At 34.2% G+C, this 23,628-nt stretch overlaps 1 protein-coding gene and 1 pseudogene across 3 annotated transcripts in view; one reads left to right on the top strand and one right to left on the bottom strand.

Moving 5' to 3' along the window:
• The first annotated feature begins 6,573 nt into the window (after positions 1-6,573).
• Positions 6,574-23,628, top strand: part of LOC128169401 (multiple epidermal growth factor-like domains protein 11) — a 31,198-nt gene continuing 14,143 nt past the window's right edge. For all 3 annotated transcript variants that reach the window (XM_052835552.1, XM_052835550.1, XM_052835551.1), the window contains exons 1-6: positions 6,574-6,706; positions 15,364-15,594; positions 19,310-19,564; positions 20,780-20,914; positions 22,304-22,441; positions 22,570-22,707. In XM_052835552.1, coding sequence (XP_052691512.1) covers positions 6,655-6,706; positions 15,364-15,594; positions 19,310-19,564; positions 20,780-20,914; positions 22,304-22,441; positions 22,570-22,707 — 949 coding nt within the window. In that variant the 5' untranslated portion in view covers positions 6,574-6,654. The remainder of the gene's footprint in view (positions 6,707-15,363; positions 15,595-19,309; positions 19,565-20,779; positions 20,915-22,303; positions 22,442-22,569; positions 22,708-23,628) is intronic.
• Positions 10,205-14,494, bottom strand: LOC128169402 (uncharacterized; annotated as a pseudogene).

Genomic DNA, 23,628 nt, shown 5'->3' with positions numbered 1-23,628 from the left:
AAGTTTAAATTACTTTATAGGAAAAACAATTATGACCAAATTAATGTCCAAATTATTTATCACAGATATAAGAGGCAAAGTAAATGACTAAGATGGAATTATTTTTGTTGTTATTGTTTTATTTCGTCGCGGTGATGTAATGAACAAAATTCCCCAACAAGAAACAGACAAATGCAGAGACCACAAAACGGGCTAAGTTGTGCATTGGGTAGGTCACAAATGCACCAAACCACTCAAAAAGCAACATTTGTCAATCGATGTTCAATCAGAGGCCAACGTTCATTCATAATTGAAATTCCAATCTTGCATAAAAGTGCAGTAGGGTTTACATGTAATGGGTCAATATCCCATTCAATACACAAGTGCATAATTAAACAAATAATCATTTTCGTGGTTCAAATTTGCCATACTGTAAGACACTATTTGTGCCACAAAAATGACACACGGTGTAGAAAACACTGTTCAAAATTGAGGTGGGGTTTGACGTAAGTGCCATATGCATCCGCCAACAAAGGTCCTACATATTAGTGACGGCGTCATATCCAGACATCAAATAATTACCACCGACCAATGCCAATGAGGATGGGATTGCACTTACTTGGTTTTATCATTTTTGACCCCCATTATGTGTTCAATAGCCCCTTTTAAATTGTTGAGAAAAAGGTCGTTCCCCAACGTAGACAGGTGAGTACCGTCACTATGAAAAAAGTTGTGTCTTGACTAATTTTAATTTTAGCATGCTTGATGTAGCCTCCTCCCGGGCTCACACTTGTCTACGAGACGGTCAACTCGGGTTCGGGTTTGATTCATGGCTTTGGTGTTTGTTAAGTTTTGTGATTGTATTTGAAGAAAATCTCAGTCGAAAAAGCTCCACAATTGTATCGTTAAGTTCAACCTTCGGCAATCGATTTGCAAATTTTGCCAATGATGGTAGTCCAACAACATCTCATCTTACCGATGTAAACAAACATATAGTTTGGTTTGAAGTCGATCTTGGAGAACCTTACAGTATCAATAACTTTGAAATGTATTATAGAAAAAAGGTATTTTCATTTTTTTATTTCATTATGATAGATTACTATTACGACTAAAAAAAACTGAAAACAAAATTCAATCGTTGAAGGAAATGCACAGATTAAGGCACTTCTATATGGATGCATCAAACTCATCTGCATCAATTTCAACAACTACACAGGGAACCCGATGTTACAGTAACTCTACAGAATACCCAGAAGTGCTTTCTTTGAAGTGTGTGAAATAGAGGTATATGGTACGTATTATTATAACAGTTGGAATGCTTTTTTTGCTATTGTTACCGACTGATTAGGAATAAGATACGTCACAGTTTCCGTTCAAAGAATAGATAATTAGGAAAGAGTGAAGATACGATGAGGAAATTTAATATCCTTCTCCAGAATTAAAAAGTCCGTAAAAATCAAACTTTAGCTTTCTAATATATGGTACATTCACATTTAAATGTGTTCAAACCATGACCACAGAGGGTCAGGAAATTAGGTTTGTAGGTTTGTAATAATGATATTTTTGAAATTATATTTTTAAAAAAAATACATTAATGAAAACAGATAGATACAGAAATTGAAATACACATTTTTTAATACTAAAGTCAAATCAAAGTCGGGATCAAAATTTTCATATGCGTTCAAACAATTTAATAGCTGGTTTGCTTTCATTGAGTACGAGTGCAAGCGCCCTGTAAATAATGACAGAAAATAATTCTATTATTTAACATTTTTTGTGGAGTCATTAACATTATAATGATGCAAGTTTTATTTTTGTTTTTGTTTTTTTTTCTAGGAGGGGGGGGGGTGTTTTTGTTGTTTTTTTTTTGTTATTTTTTTTTGTTGGGGGGGGGGTGTTAGGTGCACACATATAATAATTAAATTGAATTAAATTATAATTATTCAGATGGAATAGCTTTAATGAGAAATTGCTTGTGGCTGGTAATCAGCTGAAACAAATAAATTGACACTGTACTAAGATTTCATTGTTTGTATTTGAGTAGATACCTTGTCTGATTTCAAATGTTGCCGCTTGCTGATTAGGATTATGGCCAATGTTACTCAGGTAAGCGATGTGTCCCTTAGGCTTCTTTTTCAAAGTTTGGATGATAGTTTTCTTTTTAAGTCGCAAAAGTGGCAAATATATTGAAGATTGTTCCTCGTGTCAAGGATGCCAATAGTGTGATGTGAGCAGTGTTTTTGTTGTGAGTTGTTTGAAGTTATAAAGAAAAAGTTACCTCAATGTTAAATAAGAGCATATAGTTTGCAACATGTATCAACGACAATTGCAGCAGGGGAAAATGTGTTTAGCTAAGAGTATAAAACATGTGTCTCAATTTAAACTAAGCTTTATGAGTAAAGTAAATCCCTTTTAATAAGAAATTCAGCAGTATGCACTTTTTTAAAGTAATGAACAAATAATAATTGACTATGAGATAAAAATCTTTGGCAAAAATATCATTTTATATTTCGTTTTTATCATTTTGAAATTCATGCATCAGTGCAAACAACGGTAATGCCCCCTACATTTTTGGATACATCAGTTGACTTAACTTATATTAACCATACATCAGCAGCATCTACAGTAGCAACGACTACTACAGTAGCACAGACTACAAACAGAACATTAACAGTAGCAACGAGTATGAACGAGACAAGTACAACATCACAAACTATAACAACAGAAACAAAACCGTCGTCAGAGCAACAGTTGAAACGACAACAACAGAGACATCTGCAATAGCTCCAACAACAACTAAGGCAACAACAGTAGCACCGACTACAACAGGGGCATCAACAATAGAACCGACTACAATAGAGACGTCTACAGTATTACCGACTACAGAAGAGACATCAATTATAACACCGACTATTACAGAGATAAATACAGAATCACCGACTACGACAGAGGCACCAACAGTAGCACTGACTTAAACATATGCACCAACAATAGCACCGACAACAACAGAGGTATCAACCGTAGCAACGACTACAATAGGGGTATCTACAGTAGCACCGACTAAAACAGAGGTACCAACAGTAGCAACGACTACAACATAGGCACCAACAGTAGCAACAACTACAACAGAGGCATCGATAGAAACACCAACAACAACAAAGGCATCAAAAGTAGCACAGACCACAACAGGGGCATCAACAATAGCACTAGCTACAATAGAGGTACCAACGGTAGGACCGACAACAGCAGCACATCAACAGTAGTACCGACTACAATAGAGACGTCTACAGTAGCACCAACAGCAACAGAGGCAACAACTGTAGCACCGACAACAACAGAGGTATCAACGGTAGCACCGACTACAACAAAGCCACCAACAGTAGGACCCACAACACCAGAGACATCAATAGTAGCACTGACTACAATGAAGACGTCTACAGTATTACCGACTACAGAAGAGACATCAATAATAACCCCAACTATTACAGAGATGCATGTATCTCAAGAAGCACCGATTACAACAAAGGCACCAACAATAGCACCGACTACAACAGAGGTATCAACAGTAGCACTGACTACAACAGAGGTATCAACAGTAGCACTGACTACAACAGAGACACCAACAGAGCACCGACTACAACAGAGGTACCAACAGTACGCAGGTATGATTAGGCAACTCTCAGCGATCAAATTTCCTCTAATCGATATGACGTCACAATAAGCAGCATGATGTCATATTTTATTCAGGAACATGTCGATTTTAACTTTATCTCTGAAATAAATTATAAAAACTACAGGCGTAAAATGTCACTAGAAACGCTTGTATACTATTGAGTATATCTTCGATGTGTTATAAATGCATTACGTATATTTATCGTTGATGACATCACATGCATGTTTAGTAGAGAAGATCAATGTCGGAAAACAAATCATCGAAATGCAGTGAAAACATTGCCGAATGTCTTATTTGTATACTGATATACACGATTTTGATAAATGTCAGTTTGGATATCATCAGTAAATACGGGCATGGATATTTTGTTTTCTTAGCGACTGTTATAAGGTAAGCAGATAGGCATTTATGTGGCTTGACCGGCGTTTCCTCTGTCAGTGTGTACAAAAAAGGCAAAAGTGTAACACTACCCCGAATATAATGGAAGTTGAATTAGGCAAATAACAGAAGCATATGACTTAAACTACTTGAAAAGTGCTGCTAGAATCCCGTGCTTCGTTGCTGTAAATAAAAAATACGAAGTATTTTCAATGAAATTTATTAAGTCGAGGGGGTTTCCGATAAATAAAGACAATATTCATTTTATGCGATTAACAAGAGGATTCTAGCAGATAAACTAATACTAATGAAATGTTGTACATGCATTTCAAAAAAAAAAAATGAAAGGCTATCAGTTTACATTTATCTAGCACAATAACTGGACTTGATCTCATTTAAATGAAATGAAAATGTAAACTTAAAATCAGGTTCCGTGTGTTATGTATTGTTTCCCTTTTGGGTATTTTTTTTTGTTAAATATTTAAACAGCAAGTTAAAAAAATTCTCTATTCTAAAGAATAAATTAAGGAAACATGTTTGCAAATTTTAAAAATATTGCATTATAAAAAATTGAAGTTTTTGTATAATATGCATCAAGAAAATGTATTTCAACCTTACAAAATATGATAATTTTATTTTATAATCTCGGGGAAAAAATGATCGACAGTTTAATAGCATATCAAAATTGTATATATATTTGTTGACAGAAAATATCGCCTTCAATAAACCATTAAGGCGGCAGCATCATTCCTAACGACCCAGGTCGGGAGACGACCGTGATGTTACTAAACTTGAATATAGCCCGTGTAGCAAATTATATATGAAACGTGAGATAGCTAATCTGTATATCGTATGCCGATCAAATGCATGTCATGATGATTTTTTTTTCTGTAAATATGTTTGTACAATTATATAAACAATATTCATTTCCTTTGAAACATTACTTATTAGCAGGTCTAGTAACAAAACAGTAGGTAATTGTATATTGTTGACTGAGTTTGCATAGAGTAATAAAGGCATGGGGGAAAAACTGAGATGCATTAACACAATGTTCAGTAAAACATCACTTCGAGAGTTATTTCGCAGACTGTGATTAAACAGGTTATCATTAAATTACTGGCTTTATTTATTCGCTGACAATGTAAAAGGTTTTTCTGTTATCATAAAGGATATTCTCTTTTCTAAAAAAAAAAAAAACCCCAAAACATGTCTTTAAAAATAAAACTGTATGTGGATACTGAGAGTGAAAGTGCAAGAGGTATCATAGGTATAAATTGAAGAACATTTTGGTGTCCAATTGGATACAAACCAAGAGGTACATGTAACTAAACTATTGTCCATAACTCCTGTAAATAGACACTTGGACCGGTGCTATATGGGCTCAAGGAACACTTTTATGTTCTACAATCTGACTTTAACGTTGTCAAACAAATTTATTCAGTTCCCTGTTTAGTTCTATTTTCAAAAAGCATTGACACACGATGGTACAATACAACTACGTATTCTTTTTTGAAATGATTGTTACTTTATTAAGTTTGTTGAACACTTCCTGGTGAGTGTTTGTTCCACGTACAAATAATTCATTTAAAGCATATTTCTGATTTTTATCTTAATATACTTACTATCAGTTTTTGACATCAAAAATGAGCGCACACAATTATTTTTAACAATAAGATAAAATATATTAATAATCGACTGTACTTGTAGATCTTTTATAACTTTTTTACGGCTTCACAACATTGATATAGACTTTGCTTAAGTTGAAAAGGATGTCTTTGTATCTAATAACTAAAGTTCTTAAAGTCCTTCTCCCCACTCCAATGTATGATGAAATAAATGATTATTTTGAAGACTTTCTATTTATTAGACTAACAATTACTTATATTCTCGATCTGACTATGGTTTTTAACATTATGGTACATATTTTATTTCTGAGATCAGTTTGGTAAATGGTATAACAATTAGACTCTGTTAATGGTTATGAGGGAAGAAGTGTGATAATGTACTTTTTATTGTCTATTTAAATTCATTTACTTCCTGTAAAATATCCGAAATATGTGTCATTTAAACAATAAAATGCTTTGTTTAGTGATTCATTCGGGATATGAGGTAGTGACATTGCAGAAAATATAAAAAAAATTCTGCAATGATCACTACCTTCATAACCCGAATGAATCATTAAAGAAAGCATTTTATTGTTTATATTAACATCTTTCTTTAAGCTAATCGATAAATTGATTAGGAAAAGTAAGTAAAATGCACTAAATTACTGTTGATGTACGTAAGTAAGTTAGCTAAAAGAGACAGCCAAATCGTCTCCTGAGAGACCTTGAGTCTGACATTGTTATGATTATTTCGTGCAGTCCGTGATTTTTCCTAGGTCGCTATAGGTTTGGACCAATCGATAAAGAGGGCGTGTCGATATCTGTCCTGTCATTTTTTGTTGTCAGTTTCTGCCGCTGTAGATTTCAACCAATCGATAAATGGGGTGTGTAGATTTCAGTCTGGCTGTTTCTATAGAGCTATGAATTAACTATAAGTTCCCGTAACAAATAGAGGGAATAATACTTGGGAGATGTAAATATATGATACTAAAGCTTCAGTCTTGATTGGTTTTCGCAGTAATGTATTCACTGTGTTTATGTTTCGGACTTTTTGTATTTTCAAGTGCATATGGTAAGTACATGCATATATAATGTCATTTACACGTGTTTATGTTCAGATCAAAAACAGTTGGAATCTTTTTGATATGTGGCACCAAAGACCAATGCAATGATCAACATAGATACATGTGGCACATTTATCATTTCTAAGCTTAGTTAATGAGTCATTAAATCAATCTCTAATAAGTCTAAATTTTATCAAATTCCTGATACATGAAAAAGGCATAAGCAAACTAAAACAAAGAAAAAATATATACTTCCTTACATTGTATGTTATCTATTGCTTATTAAAGCTGGTAAGTGTTAAGGATATAATTTAACTCACGTACACTAGATATTCAGCGGCATATTTTATAGTTTTAGCTGGTTTGTCTTTCTCATTTAACAGGCATGTTATTGCTTATAATTAATTCGATTAATTTTAGAAGGGCGAATGCAAATGTTTTAAATCTAACTACTATGCTCTAGAATCGCACATTTGAAAAACAATGATAAAGTTCATGTAATTTTTTTTTTCAGCGTTTAGGTTTTATATACCGACTATATTTGAAATCATGGTATTTTGTAGTTTTGATTCATATCAATCCAAATAATTTTATGTGCGAATTTACAATACAACCAAATTATCAAATGTACAACCTAGCAAATGATAGAATAATGAACGATACGACGAATTCATCATATAGCAGCAAGCATAGCGTACTCTCAAATTTAACTAGAGGTACTGTGAGCAAGCTCACAATTGATACCCCCCGCTAAGAAAAAAATCATAACGAGTGTATTTTTGCTATTATAGAAAATATTGGATGAATCTATTTCACTGTCCATTTTCTATAAATAACAACTGCTTTATCTTTGAAAACTGTTAATTTTTAGCTTCTAATAATTCCATTAATACAAGACATGACACAGACAGAATTGAGCTTTTTTGAAACAATGACCTTGAACTTTCTCAATTGACCTTGATCAAGGTCATGACACACCCTTTAATCATAAGCAATCTTTGTGTGAAGTAAGAACTTCCAATGTTTCCCCATAAGAAAGATATGGACCGGACACGGATTTTGGATTTTTTCTGCCAGTGACCTTGACCTTGCCCGCATGACCTTGGGTCAAGGTGATGACACACCCTTAGGTCATAAGCAATCTTTGTGTGAAGTAAGAACTTCCAATGTTTCTCCATAAGAAAGATATGGACCGGACACGAATTTTGCACTTTTTCTGCCAGTGACTTTGACCTTGCCCGAATGACCTTGAGTCAAGGTCATGACACACCCTTAGGTCATAAGCAATCTTTGTGTGAAGTAAGAACTTCCAATGTTTCTCCATAAGAAAGATATGGACCGGACACGAATTTTGCATTTTTTCTGCCAGTGACCTTGACCTTGCCTGAATGACCTTGGGTCAAGGTCATGACACACCCTTAGGTCAAAGGCAATCTTTGTGTGAAGTAAGAACTTCCAATGTTTCTCCATAAGAAAGATATGGACCGGACACGATTGCACAGACAGACGGACAGACAGACAGACAGACAGACAGACAGACGGACAGACGGACGGACGGACAAGGTGATTCCTATATACCCCCCCAAACTTTGTTTGCGGGGGGTATAATAAATTGCATATGACATAAAGTCACTTTATATGACAATATTTACTTTTAAGAAAAGATTCTTTCTTAAAAAACAATGTATTTTTTCCATGGTTTTATGAAAAGTCGTTTTTAAACTGAATTTCAAAAACACCATTGAAGAGTAAAAACCTTTCGTTGGCTATTTTAAAAGATTTATTTTTATATAATAAAAAATGAATTACATTTTAGGTAAATTAATCATAAAAATTTTATTCGGAACTATTCAAACACTTAAACACTGTCATCCGTTGTGGACAGCATTTGCATAGTAAAGAAGCTGTTAAATATTTCGTATTAATACTGTAGCCTTGGACACATTGTCAGCCTTTATTTCTAAATTTTACTTAAATGTTTACAATACTTTGGTAAGGTATTCCCAATAATCAGCCCACATTATACCGGCATTTGTAAAGTGAATATTGCATTGCAGACAACTCTTTCTTAATGGATTTGTAATGGATTTAAAGCAAGAGGTAAATAATCGAGATATTTAACTTGACAGACGACTGCTTTGCCATACATTATACATGTATTGATTTTCCATGCAATATCAGAAGTGATTATCAAAGACCTTATATAAGTATATTTTCAACAACACAAGTGTTTATGATCTGGTTTATTAAGTTGACAGGTAATGTCCACAGTGGTCAAAAAATTGTTACAACAATGGGGTAGCCGACAACATGGCATACCCCCTACATCAACATTTTATGCCCTCCCTGCTGGGAAAAGTAGCACGCTGGGTTGACCGCAATCGTGCTACGGACACAATTCAACACAAAATTTGATAATATATTTGTATTACATAATTTAGATTTTCTTTACTCAAATGTCTTATTAGTCCATATAATATATCTATATACATCAACATCAACCACAACAAACTCACTACAAACTAAGATCAGTTGGATGGTTAAATTGAAGGTGACAATTACGCCTTCTCGACCACTGTGACGTAGCAGTAACCCAAAAGGGAGCTGCTATCCAGGTCACCATCATCGGACTATTTACCCAGCTATCTGCTGAAAAGAGAAAGCAAAAAACCAAACGGCAGCAAACTATTTCATAACCTTAACTGAATAAACTTACGGTACATGCACTATGTCCTTATAATTTGTAAAAAACAAAACATACCACAATACATGAAAAAACAAGGGTTGGGTTGGGCGGGTATTTAGATATTTTAAAAATATTTTGGGCTCCTAAATTACCAACCTTTCTTTCCGCTGCTGTATGAAAAAGGGGAGATAATCGGGAAATAAAGTGCCTAAATACCAAACCCTATGCAATCGGATAATAAAATCCCGGACACAGTATGTAGATATAAAATGAAGATGAATATTGCGGGGGAGAGCTTTGATAACGGCGCATATTACGAGACAAGCTCAAATATGCGCTATTATCAAAGACCTTATATAAGTATATTTTCAACAACACAAGTGTTTATGAACTGATTTATTAAGTTGGCAGGTAATGTCCACAGTGGTCAAAAAATTGTTACAACAATGGGGTAGCCGACAACATGGCATACCCCCTACATCAACATTTTATGCCCTCCCTGCTGGGAAAAGTAGCACGCTGGGTTGACCGCAATCGTGCTACGGACACAATTCAACACAAAATTTGATAATATATTTGTATTACATAATTTAGATTTTCTTTACTCAAATGTCTTATTAGTCCATATAATATATCTATATACATCAACATCAACCACAACAAACTCGCTACAAACTAAGATCAGTTGGATGGTTAAATTGAAGGTGACAATTACGCCACATGGGCACCTTTGGGCACCAAAGGTGCCCACCGCCACCTTGTGGGGGTAGGCAACTTCAATTTAACACCACTGTGGACATGTTTGTAAGGACCCTAGAATTTAATTCACTGGGAAAACCCCTCCCTCCTTGTTTTTGACAAAATATTCCAATGCCCCCTGTAGGTTATTTAAATAAATGTCGTTCCCCAGACCCGACAGATGTACACCATCCCGGCTGTACAGTTGTTTAGGTTTTCCTAAAAACTGTGTATGCCTAAGAAGCCTCCCCCCACAACCTAGGATTTCTTTGGCTGCTGCCCTGTTGACCCTGTTTCGTGACTGCTCCATCGCCCTGACGTTTTTTGAGTAACGCCATGCTACCCTGGGCAGCAAGAACGACCAAACGAGTTTTGTGTTCGGGAAGATAGAAGCAAGTAAACGTAAATCCCACCTTACCCTATCTAACAACTTTTGGGTTTTTACTTGCCCTATGTCATTGGCACCACAATGGATAACTATAAAATTAGGTGGATTCTCAAACTGGGCCAACCATCTGAGCTTGCAGGCAAGATCAACAAATCGCAACCCCCATAGCCCTGCCACCAAATGTCGATCCCTCTTGTCTGGAGTCCTAAGCCCTGTCCCCCTGGCCTGCTTAATGCTGCAATTCCTGCATTTCTTACAATGGAGGATCCCACTATCCAGACTGAACATCTTAGCCCTGCAAATTTAATTTGGAACATGTAAGTGGAGACCTGATATAAGTTTGAAATGCACTTGACTTCCATCTCCCTGCAAGCTTTATTTCCTCATCTGATAAACCTTTCTCAGCTGCAGCAGTTGCTGCACCTATCCTAAAGGAATGGGTTGTATATAACTTACTATTATAACCCAACACTGCCAAAGCTTTACCCATTACTGCTGAAAACTGATACCTAGTAATTGGTTTGCCATCAAAATGACAATACAGTGGGCCTGATATTTTTGGACGAATTTGCATGTAATCAATCATACAATGCACTGGACATGTAATGCCTGCATGACTATTTAATACAATTGTTACCCCCTTGTTGAACTGATCAGTCTTGGAATGCCTTAACACTATTTGTAAATTCTTATCTTTAATCTTGACATCTTGAATCCCTAATATAACTTCTGAATTGTTACCTTTTGATAAAGTCAGTTCCCCAACTCTTAGAAATGCAAAAAATGTTAAGGTATAGGCAGACGAAAACAAAATGGCTTCATACTTGTTATGGCATATGCTAGTCAGCACCCTAATCAGTTGAGCAAGCATGTGCTCAGTCAAGGGTAATCTACCGTCCACCCTATTTCTAAGACGCTTAAAACCCTGAAGGAGTTTTGCTACGATAAACCTATTTGTATTATCCATTAAACCTTCAATCTTGCATTTGTACCCAATAGCAGATATGTAAGCTCTTGCTGTTGCATCTGAATAGCCATTTAGGGACAGGTATGCTATAAAATTTACTAACTGATCAAGAGGAGGGGGCCAGGTAACTGACAACTTGGTTAGAACCCTAAACTTTTCAAATGCAGAAATTCCAGTGATGTATGTAGATGTGGTGTTAACTGTATTTGCTGCATTTAACAATCTAGTGGCCTCACTTCCAAGATCAAACTGTGAAACCTTGCTGGAATTGGATCCGGGTCTTTTCTGGCTACAAGAGCAAGGTTCCGAAAACGCCTCCACTGCTTACGAGAAATTGCATCTGCTATACTGTTATCTTGACATGCTATATGCTTAGCTTTAAATGTAATATTATATTTCATAACAAATAAAACCAGTTGCCTTAGCAAACACATAATTCTTGGTGACTTTGATGACTGTGAGTTCAGAATTGCAACTAAAGCCATACATCTGTATGAAATTGCACCTTTTCCCCACTTAATGCCTCCCCCCAAACCATCACTGACAAAACTATAGGCACTAGCTCTAGAAAAGTTATGTCTCTCATAATAGCCTGATTATTCCAACAAGGCCATTGATAATAAATCCATCTACCCCCAAAATAACATCCACATCCCAGTCCTGCTGAGCCAGCACTATCTGTAAACAACTGAAGAACCCTAGAACTAGTCCATTCCCTTTGGGGGAAATAAGCTTTTCCATTAAAATCAACCATGAAACTTAGCCACATTGTCATATCCTGTTTAACAGCTGAATTGAGTCGAATATAAAAATCTGGATTTGAAATACCTATCATTGCATCATAAAACCTTCTGTTAAAAGCTCGGCCACCTCTGACTGGTTTGCTAAAGAAATTAAGCTTTCCTACCAACGATTCTAATGTACGAACTTTGACCTTTTTTCTAACAATGAGGGCTTCTAATAAACCTCTCAGCTCTAGTATTTTTTCCCTAGGTATCCTAATACACATTTGATCTGTGTCTATCTCTATACCTAAAAAAATTAAACAAGTGACTGGGCCTTGAGTTTTTTCAACTGCCAAAGGAATACCACATTCTGTGCAAATTGACTGAAATGAACTCATCAAATTGTACCTTTACGTCCTGCAAAAATAAAATCGTCTAAATAATGCGACAAAGTATCTAAACCTGAATTTCCAACTGTAGCCCACTCTAAAAATGTTGAAAACTTCAAAAATGGCACAGGATAATGAACAGCCCATTGGCAAACATTTATCATAGTAATATTTTCCTTGAAATTTAAAACCCAACAGCTCAAAGTCCCCAGGATAAATTGGAAGTAACCTAAAAGCATTTTTAATATCAACTTTGCCCAGTTCTGCACCCTGTCCCAACTCTGCAATCATATCCACAACAGAATCAAAAGATGAATATTTTACTGAACATAATTGAGGATCTATAAATGCATTGATACCAAGAGAAGGAGGGTAAGACAGATGTGTGATCATCCTCCAGCCTCCACTTGATTTTGGTACTAAACATATTGGGGAAATGTGCATATTTGGTAGTGGTGGATTAGAAAATGGACCCATAACCCGACCTGCATCAACTTCTTTGTTAATCTTTTCTTCTAATTGATCTTTGTGCTCATTTGCTGACACGAGATTTCTAGAAAAACTACCTAACCTTGGCCCCACATAATTTAATTTAAACCCCTTTGATAAACCCTCAAGTAATTCCTTAGCAGCTTCCCTTACTGGATAGTCTTGTAAAATTCTAAAGATTTTATCAACCCTAATTGGTGAATGCCCTAGGTCCCAAATTCCTGTACCCCGAGAATTGCTGAGCTGGTCTGGTGGTGGAGAATGATTGAGGTCCCGCTTGTCTAAACCTTTGAGGAGAGCCATATCCTGATGGGCGAGGCAGGCGTTGGCTGAAATTTGACACATGTCTACGTTGATGAGCCAACATTGGACAGTTCAACATAGAATGCTCGTGCCCACATTTTATACACACAAGTGAATATGAACATGGATTTCTGATGCAAAACCCTTGAAAATTGAACGCATAGCACTTTTTGACACCATAGAACCCTGAAACTGGAGAAGAATTGCTAGGGCCCACCATGTACATAACCCAAAGTTCCGAGTCTACTACTGCCCATGACTTGGATGGGTCCTTGCCATTTTAAGCCTAAATTGCTCGTCGTACTGCTTCCACCCCACTGATCTCCCTGCCCCTACTCTAATGTCATGCATGTATTTCAACAAATCTTGAGTTTTGTCACTGTGCACAGCAGTAAATATACTCACATAAACTAATAATGCATCGGTCCACTTTTCAATTGTAACAATTTTTATGCTAGACTTTGACCTTGAACAAAGCTGACCGTCATTGCCCATGACAAAAACCCTGTCACTTGCACTATCATCCGTGTTAGAATTTTTTAACAATGTAGCCAAATCAATGTATTTGCCCTGAATGATTCTCTGTCTAATTTGTGCGTTAACATTGTGACCCAGCGAAAACTTCGCAGAGTTCAATTGGGGCGGAATGCAACCTTCAATACACGCAACTGTTGCGAGTGCATTACCTGGAATGGGTGCAGCATCCAAGCCACCAGGGGCTCCTGGGGCTGCGTCACCATGAAGTGTCACTGGTGCCATCATCTGCGGAACTTCTTCGGAGAGACTCTCTGCCTGTGCGGACGATGTCCCACGTCGCGGGTTTTTTCAGTTCTCTTCCTCTTATTCTTTGTCCCCTCAGTTTGACCTTTTTTGACCTTTGGCATGTTCGCTCAAAAAATATCCCAATTATTTTAATTTAAACTTCAAATTCAATTATTAAAACGATAAACTAATTCTTTTCACAGTTAAAATATAGAATATGTACACATATCTAGACAAATGTCCTCGTGTTAAAGGGCTGGTCTAATGGCTAGCATCCATACCCATTTAAATCTATTCCAATCAATCTAAAATTATGTCATCGAGCGAAATAAAGTAACCGCTTTAGACTTCGATACATGTTTGCATTGATGAACTGTTATAAATATAATAAATGCTCAAAACTATTTAGATATTTTAAAAATATTTTGGGCTCCTAAATTACCAACCTTTTTTTCCGCTGCTGTATGAAAAAGGGGAGATAATCGGGAAATAAAGTGCCTAAATACCAAACCCTATGCGATCGGATAATAAAATCCCGGACACATTATGTAGATATAAAATGAAGATGATTATTGCGGGGGAGAGCTTTGATAACAGCGCATATTACGAGACAAGCTCAAATATGCGCTATTATTGCGTTTATTTAAACTTCAGATCTCAATTAAATTAGACTGATATTTTAGAATTAATAATTAAGAGAATTGGACACGATTACTTCTGAAAATGACCAATCAAACATGCGTATACGTTAGAATGAAGGACTTCACGTAATACAATTATATAAATTGCATTTGGTTTTCCTTAAGTTTTGGTTTAAAAAATATAATTTCAAATGTGATTTAATTTGAATATTTTGGAAAAAAGGTAAGCAACATAAGATATGTTCAATAATATGCCGTGTAATTTGCTGTTTCAGCTTTTAGACAGATATATATTTATATTAATTTCTATTTTTTCGGTTAAGATAAGAATATGATACACATCAAACTATCATTTCGTTTTAAATTTAAATTCATTTTTAAAAACCAGTATATCTAGAATATGTTTGTTTTATAACACCTTTTGTTAGGTCGAGAGCCTTGATTTATTTCTAAGACATAACGTTTTAACGGAACCAAACTGCTGCATTTTTTTAAAATAATAATTGTTTTAGCTGTGTACATTTATTTAGTTTTAGATATTGAAATGTTAAGAAAGAATGCATGTCTGTCTTTACAGTTAACATTGCTTTGAACAAATCAGCATCCCAGACGAACCCGAAGATTGGTGAACTATATGACGCTAGTAACGCTGTAGACGGACGTAAAACAAACCTCACGTTAAAAGGTGGTCAATGTGCTTCATCAAAGGAAAAAATGGAAACCGCCACCTGGTGGGTGAACCTGTCCAGCATCAGTAGCATTCATCACATTACCATCTACTACAGGACAAACAACAAGCCATGGCCCAGTATGGTTATTTTTTAATATATCTTTTCAAAGATAAAAAAGTAAAACTACCATAGTAATATTTCACATCGTTAATTCAAATTTTGTTGGATTTGACATGAATATAACATTTTTTTAATTTGAAATTTGATTGTTTGGAGTGAAAACACGCTCTCTAGATTACTTAAATGACGAACGTATTTTAAACTCTGTGCTGAATTAGATATTTTCTCTATTAACTAAAACTTCTTAACCGTTATCCAGTAGTAAAAACGTTATTTTCGGCAAGCCAATCGTGTTAATAATTCGGGTAATGTGGGTGTTCGTTCGTGTAATATGCGGGATCGTGCGTGTGTCAGAAAAATTGGTTTCCGTTTTTTTACCGCGCGTGATCGTGCGGTTTTTTTTTTTTGTTTTGTAACTTTTTTAGGGAATGCCAGGATTTATTTTAAAACAACGACAAGTAGTTTTTTGAACAATGCAACAATGTGTATTTAAAACAGTTTTTTTAGAAAAACATTAACAATTGTTAACATTCATGTATCATGTCAGCGCTAATCTTTTTAAAATATTCTCTCTTTCGTCGTTAAATACATTTATTAAGTATTTCAACAACTCATTCAATCCTTTGTTCGGTCTAGTTAGTTTTGCATAATGTTTTAATCAGTCTATATCAAGCATTCATTGTATCTTGACACAAAATATTATTAATTATATTAGCAAGAGAGACATGTTGAATGAAGCGGTTAAGCTTACCCATTCCCCGTTTTCTTTCAATTTAGAATACGATACGCATTCCTCTCTGGTACATTGTATAAACATTCGTTAGAAATAAAATGTATTTAGACGCTTTAAAATTTAGAATAAATAGAATTCACTCAAATATGTACCGTAAATTATGAAAATATGAGATATGTAAAATCGAAATTCTTTGGAACAAGTTAACAAATTTACCTGCATCTTGCATAATTAAATCGTACGTAAGGGAATCGGATTACATTAACATCAACTCGTATGTAAACAGGTTTAGCTTCTTCTTTTTTTAAAAAAGCTTACCGTCTTTAAAGCAAACTCTTAACAGCAATAAGTTTTCAAAGAAAATTTAATTCTTTTTCTTTTTAAAATAAATATCGTCTTCCTCTATATGCCATGGCGTGTGGAAATTTTTTATGTGTGCCTTTTAAGCGTATCTTAAGCATATCTTTTACCGTATCTAATATGCAAACTTGTTTACAGATATTAGCCATACCATATCAAATGTTTACATTTTTCGTATTTGCATAAACAAAACAAAAAGAAAAGAACAAATGATTTCAATTGATATTATAGAATATTGCTTTCAACTAGTTGTAGTGGAAAATTAAAGCCTTAATTTCATCCATAGGAATTTTTTTTGGTTTTTTTTTTCGTTTTCTAACTTTTTTAGATTTCAAATCTGCGAAAACTGTTAAGTCGTACATAAAAAAGATTATCAGAAAATTATCTCTCTTGCATTGAACAGTATTATAACCAATTAAATAAATGTAAATTTTCACATTATGTATTTCCTACCCATTACAAAGGAGAGGAGGTTCATAACCCGGAGACTGTAAATTATTTCAACTCTTTATAACGTCTTCCAAGGAAGGCGGTAATAATTTCGTGAAGTTTATGCATTATCTTTATTTCCTTTCCACTTAATTATCTTTAACTTGTGATAAAAGTTAATATTCGGTATGGAGACAAACAAATTAATTTGTGTATCAACCCTATATATTATTGTTTACTCGAAAAAAAAAAACCAGTGCATGGCTACTATACATGCCGCATTTCCATAAAATACAAGCACAATGTTGTACAAATTATAGCAATACGTTTCCTTAATTCTAATCTTAAAAATTAAATTTGATTTTTGATGGTGTTTAATGGTTTGCGTGTTTTATCGTTATCGTTCGTGTAACGTAAAAATGCAGTAAGTTAGTGATCGTCCGTATCCAGCGTAATCGTTCGTGTATCGTGAGATATCGTTCCTGTATCATAATTGTGCGTGTTTTTTATCAACAATAACGTTGCTACCACTGTAAGATTAATAGGGTTAAATTTTTGAAAAAGCTAAAAAAACATGAATAAAAAAGTGGGTGTATTATTCTGAAAATCTAAGAAATATAACTCTCATTAGTGATATAAACAAGCCAGTAGACAGGTTAAAGATGTCGCATATTTGATTTGAATTATGTAAGGACGAGAATCGGCCTAAAATGCCAAATGCCCATGAACGCAAGGAGTAAGAAGAAAACGATATCTAAGGCAACAATTTTTTTGCTAAATATGGTTGTGTATATCAAATTAACTTAAAAACTTAAGCAAGCACTGAGATACTAGAACACTCTTTTTCATATTTTATTTAAGGTATAAGGAATCATTCTTTGAGTATTATGAGGTGATAATTTTGGTCGGGGCGTGATCAAATCCAATAAAGCCCGAAGGGCTTTATAATAGATTTGATCACGCCCCGACAGAAATTATTACCTCATAATATTCAAAGAATGATTGCTTATTACTTATATTTATATAATTTTAAAACATCATACGATTAAATCTTTAAATTTAAATAAGCAAACCCCGCTGGCGCCTCGATTTGGCGTCATTTGAAGTAATGGGTTATATAGTACAAAATCGATACGTATTGTTATTACAGGCAAAGACACTGGAAAATGTAAATATTTCTTTATAAACGACTAAACAAATACATTATCAACAGTTATCATAAATAAATATAATCAAAGAATGATAGAAGTAGACAAACACTAAATTTCACTTTAAGAAGTAATTTTGCGAAATTATCATTGCAATTTTTTTTTAGAAATACACTGTCAACAGTAAATGTATTTCCACTTATTATTAAATTCACGCTTTAAAACCAGAACAACTCGCACAAGAGTCATCAATTTCACAGTTGTGTTGACCTCCATGGTAGTCCTTACCATGTTCTCAGTTTGCCTGCTACATGCCTTATATTTTTAGTAAACCGATGTATATTCGATTTGGAACAATGCATGCAGAACCGCTTCCGTTTCACCTGAACCATCAACCCAAGGGTTATGCATTTCACAATACAAGCATAAGCTCCTTGTACATCCTTATGATGCATGAAGTTTGCATGGTACATGTAGATTAAAGTATAAATTAATATATTTACATTTGAAAATATGTTTCCTTATATGAACCTTTATAATAGCAAAAACGTTCAATTCTGTGTGAACTTGTTCATGACGTCACAATGATTATAGTACGGGTGTCGGTTGGATTATTAAAAACATAAAAACTCGGTAATCTTAACAATTCTGAACGATTAGCCTTTTTTCAAATGTAAATATAAGTAATAAACAACAATGTTAAAAAGTTCAACGGGATATGAACTTGGTTGGTACGTGATCAAATGTTCTGAGAAGCCCTTCGGGCTTCACAGGATTTGATCACGTGACCAACCAAGTTCATATCCCGGTGACCTTTTTTTAACTCTTTTTATTCCTTAATTAATTCACATATTACTACCTTAAAATATTAGTTATTTATTTTTATGAAAAAATATATTAAAAACCCCACGTTTTATTTGTTTGATACGCTCTTGACCTAAACTCAAATAGAATAGCTGCCATATTTATATAAAAAGAGGAAAAAATATACCAGGTAGAAACATCTAACAATTATTATGTGTATTTTGGGTTCATGAAGTACATCATTATCTTGTTTTCCAGGTTCACGTCATAAACTTCCGTCGAGTTTTTTGGGTTTTTCGTTATATGTATCCAACACAACAGAAATATCAGAAGGAAGGCTGTGTTTCAAGGACAACCATTATACAGTTACCACAATACCTCCGGTTTTTACTGTCGTATGTCCTATGCATGGACAATATGTCATTTATTACAATGAGCGACTTAAAGGAGTTACATATTCTAGCGGGTATAATTCTGAAGCTCTCATCAAACTCTGTGAAGTTGAAGTTTATGGTAAGTTTACTCTGTATAAGTGTAAGTCTAGGTGTGCATTTTTTCCCTGAATTCAAATAAAGCAGCAATATCATTTTTACTGTTTATATACAAATTTATCTTTGAATATTTTTTTTTCTTAATAAATTAAAAAAGTAAAATACGTTAGTTATCGTATTTGTTCATCACTACGTCATACGGAAGGAATGCAATTTTGTCCTGGGGAGTCATTAAATTTCGTGGGGACAATTTTCGTTCGTGGAGTGCTAAAATTGTTCAGGTTTTTGGAAACGTAATTTCGTGCAATCTCTTTTACCTACAAAATGAAATATGACTGTATTACCCTAATTTATTTTTTGTTCGTGGGAAATCCTGGAAACATGACTCTATTACCCTATTTTATTATTTCGTGGAGGATGTTAATTCTTGGATTAAAGGTACCCACGAATTTCACGAAAATTGAACCTTCGCAGAATCTAATGATTCCACAGTATACGTTAGTGAAAGTAACCATGGTTCATTTCTCAATCTAGAAATCTGATGTCAGATCGTTCAAGCCTACGACGTGAATGCTTTCAATGTTGCTAAAGTTCTGATCGATCACTTAAAATAATTCATTAATTCTCAACGTTTAAATAGTAATGAAAGACATCATTAGCCAATGAACAGATTGTTTTTCATGTGTTTGAATAAATAGAAAAAGTCAATACGCTAAGTAAACAGCGTATTGTAAATTATTTACGATATATAAAGTATTTAATTCTACTGATAAATAATATTTAAACCATTTAAATTATATTATGACCACATGAAATGAAATTAATTTTCAGGAAAAGAAAGAAAAAAAAATATATGTTGATAATCATTTCTGTTTATATTTATTTTTATTACATATTAAAAAAAGAAGAAAGATAGGGAAAACGAAAAAAAAATCATGCATCCGTTTTACAATTTAAGATTGTTCATTCTGGAATTAGAATGTTTTTATTTGTCACATATATGAATATTTTAGTTGTTTTTGTTTTTGTTTTTTTTTTTTTGGGAGGGGGGGGGGGGGGAGGGGGCACGACGCGTTCATTTATATGATTTCACTCAACTTTAACATGTTTACTTCTTCTCACAAATGTTTGATCCAATTTATATATAAAATAAAAATAAAAGAATGAAAAATTCTAAGTTTTATGTCTTTATTCAAATTTACATTATTTTTTTTCAAACTCTTTAAAACACATTTAGGTTGTCCAGCAACAGGATATTACGGATTTAACTGCTCCATTCCCTGTCCAGATGTCAACTGTCAGTACTGTCACATAAGGACGGGGACCTGTCAAGGATGTAAACCCGGGTATCGAGGTCACAGATGCGAAATGTGTAATAAAACTATTGTACACCTAACAAATTTGCATTTTCAATTAATTTCCGAACCATGCGATCTTTCCTTACCATTGCTTAAGTTAGTATTATATAGGTTAAATGCATTAGACATTTCGTATTCATTCTTTCGTACAATGTGACTTTTATTAGTTAAAGATACTGTTTGCGTTCGAAACCTTTAAGTATGATTATTTATAATTAGATAATAAACCATATTATTAGATGCTTAATTATCTTTAAATAAAATGACGTTAACTTGAAAAAAAATCCCAAAACAGATTCAAATACACTTATCAAAAATTAAACTTTAACCATTATTATAAATATACGTACATGCATATTGAATTGATGTACTAATCTGTTATTTTATTAATTGTTGATTTTTATTATGGTCATCTGTTTTCAAAGGAAGACCCTCTTTTTTTCTTCGGTTTCTTTTTATTAATAAGGTCTTCACAATTTTTCTTTTTTTTTTTGTTTTGTAACCGCAATTGCTCAATAACGGCTCGACTGATAACCGTCAAACTTTAAAATATAAAAAATATTGATCTAAAATTTATACGTATTTTTTGATGACGTCATTTCCGTTTTCAAGATTGACGTTTCAGCGATTTTCAGAAAGTCTGCTTGTCAAGTCGTTCTTGAAATCAATCAGGTGTTTGTTAATTCGTACTCAGAATCATTCTAATTTGTTAACTCATACTATTTTTTTTTGTGTATAAGTCAAGCTAAAAACCGGAATGAAATCTATTTTTTTCGGAAATTCGAAATTTTTGATCAGATCAATGTATACGTGTTTTGAAGATCTCAATTAGCTGAATCCAACACTGAAATCCGTTTTAAAATCAGACGACACATATATGAAATTTAAGCGTTTATAAATTGATTTTTTCTGAAATTTTAATTCTGCAAATTGGGTTAAGAAAAGTTAAGTCGTACTTGAACACATTCGGATTTTTTTGTTAAGTCGTACTTGAAATCGTTCAGGTGTTTGTGATGTCGTACTTAAAAGCGTTCGGATTATGTTAATTCGTACCAAGATTTATTCGATTTTTTGTATCTGCTTGATTTAGTTATTCTTGTTATCGGTCAAGACATCTGCTTCTAACAGGAACTTCTAGCTTTACTTTCAACATTTACGGAAGACCCACTTGTTGCTTTACATCGAGATTTGCTCTAGTTTTCATTGTGTTTCAAAGAAAAACGACTAGTCATTTTTAAAATTTTAAAACAATTACAATTACTCGTTTAGTCGGTTAATGGTGTATTTAATACTTTCCATTTTTCAATTTATTTGATATACGTTGAACTGTTTTCAAGTTAATCAATTCAAATAATAGATATATATATATAGTGTTTTTTCTTCTTATTTTCATCCCAATTAAGCTTGTGGCAAAGGATTATATGGTGATGGTTGCCTTGAAGCATGTGGACAATGTCGTAACCTTACGCAGTGCCTAAAATCTAATGGATCATGTTTAACTGGATGCAATGCTGGCTATCAGGGGGCTATTTGCAAAACGCGTGAGTTAGTTGTTCTTCGATAAAGGAAGAGAGACTGAAATGGGGAGAGAAGGGATGGCAAATACGTTTACTTAGGTAAACACATTTGAGTAGTCGAACCATCCGCTACCTTTTTTTTCCAATTGTAGATTGCGACAAAGGTTCATATGGTGTGAATTGCAACAGTACATGTGGACACTGCCGTGACTTAAACCACTGCTTTCACGTTGATGGGATATGTTTAACTGGATGTGATGCTGGTTATATTGGAGAGTTATGTGAAAAAAGTAGGTTAAAATCACTCAATAAAATGAAGAAAAATCACTGTATATATTAATAATACAAATATACATACATTCCAACAAACTGTAAGAACGCGGTTTGTGAACGTGAATTTGTGCATGACGCTCGTGGAGCGGAGGTGTACTCTGATCTCTGAACCGGATATGTATATATGAATCCGGATTATAACTGAAAATAGTAGGCAATTTTGAAATGAATCCAGAACACCCCCCCCCCCTCCACCTAAAACTGTCACAATATTAGCCCTTATATCAAAAGTTGTAACAAAACAAGACAACAATAATATATTTTATAGAATAAATACATGTAATCAATGTTCAGCAAATATCAAATGGTGCAGTGACCAGTATAAGCTAACCTTAAAATATACATGTGAAAAAAAATGATCATAATAATATTGATCATCCCTTTATGCCTAATCCAATTGTTCATCACAATGTCATCATTAACACTGCATATGGAAGTAAATGTTCAATAATAAACATTTACTCAATTAGACAAATGCAGTTCACGTATAGGTCTCATATTCAGTTCATTAATAGGTCTCATATAGGTACATGGTTTCCCATTCACAATAAGGCGTACATGGACTTTTCGCACAAGTTCATCAGCACTTGGGAAAAGTTCTTCAACAAGTCCAACAGGCCACTGACGTCGCGCTCCACCTTTATATCTGACAATCACAACATACCCAGCTTTAAAGTGTGGTTTTTCAGTAGTCCACTTACAGCAAGACTATAATGTATGAAGATCCTGATTATTCCACTGTTTCAAGAAGAAATCGGAAAGTACTTATTCCTGTCTCCGCTGTTCTTTTTACAGGAAGTTAGCATTCACACAGGTAGAGAAATGTCCCGATATTTGCAGGGCTCAACACAAAAGACATACCTGGATTACTTGATATC

The sequence above is a fragment of the Crassostrea angulata genome, unplaced genomic scaffold (genome assembly GCF_025612915.1).
Source record: "Crassostrea angulata isolate pt1a10 unplaced genomic scaffold, ASM2561291v2 HiC_scaffold_127, whole genome shotgun sequence".
NCBI lineage: Eukaryota > Metazoa > Mollusca > Bivalvia > Ostreida > Ostreidae > Magallana > Magallana angulata.
Note: the sequence above shows the minus strand (reverse complement) of the source record. Positions and strands in the feature narration are given on the sequence as shown.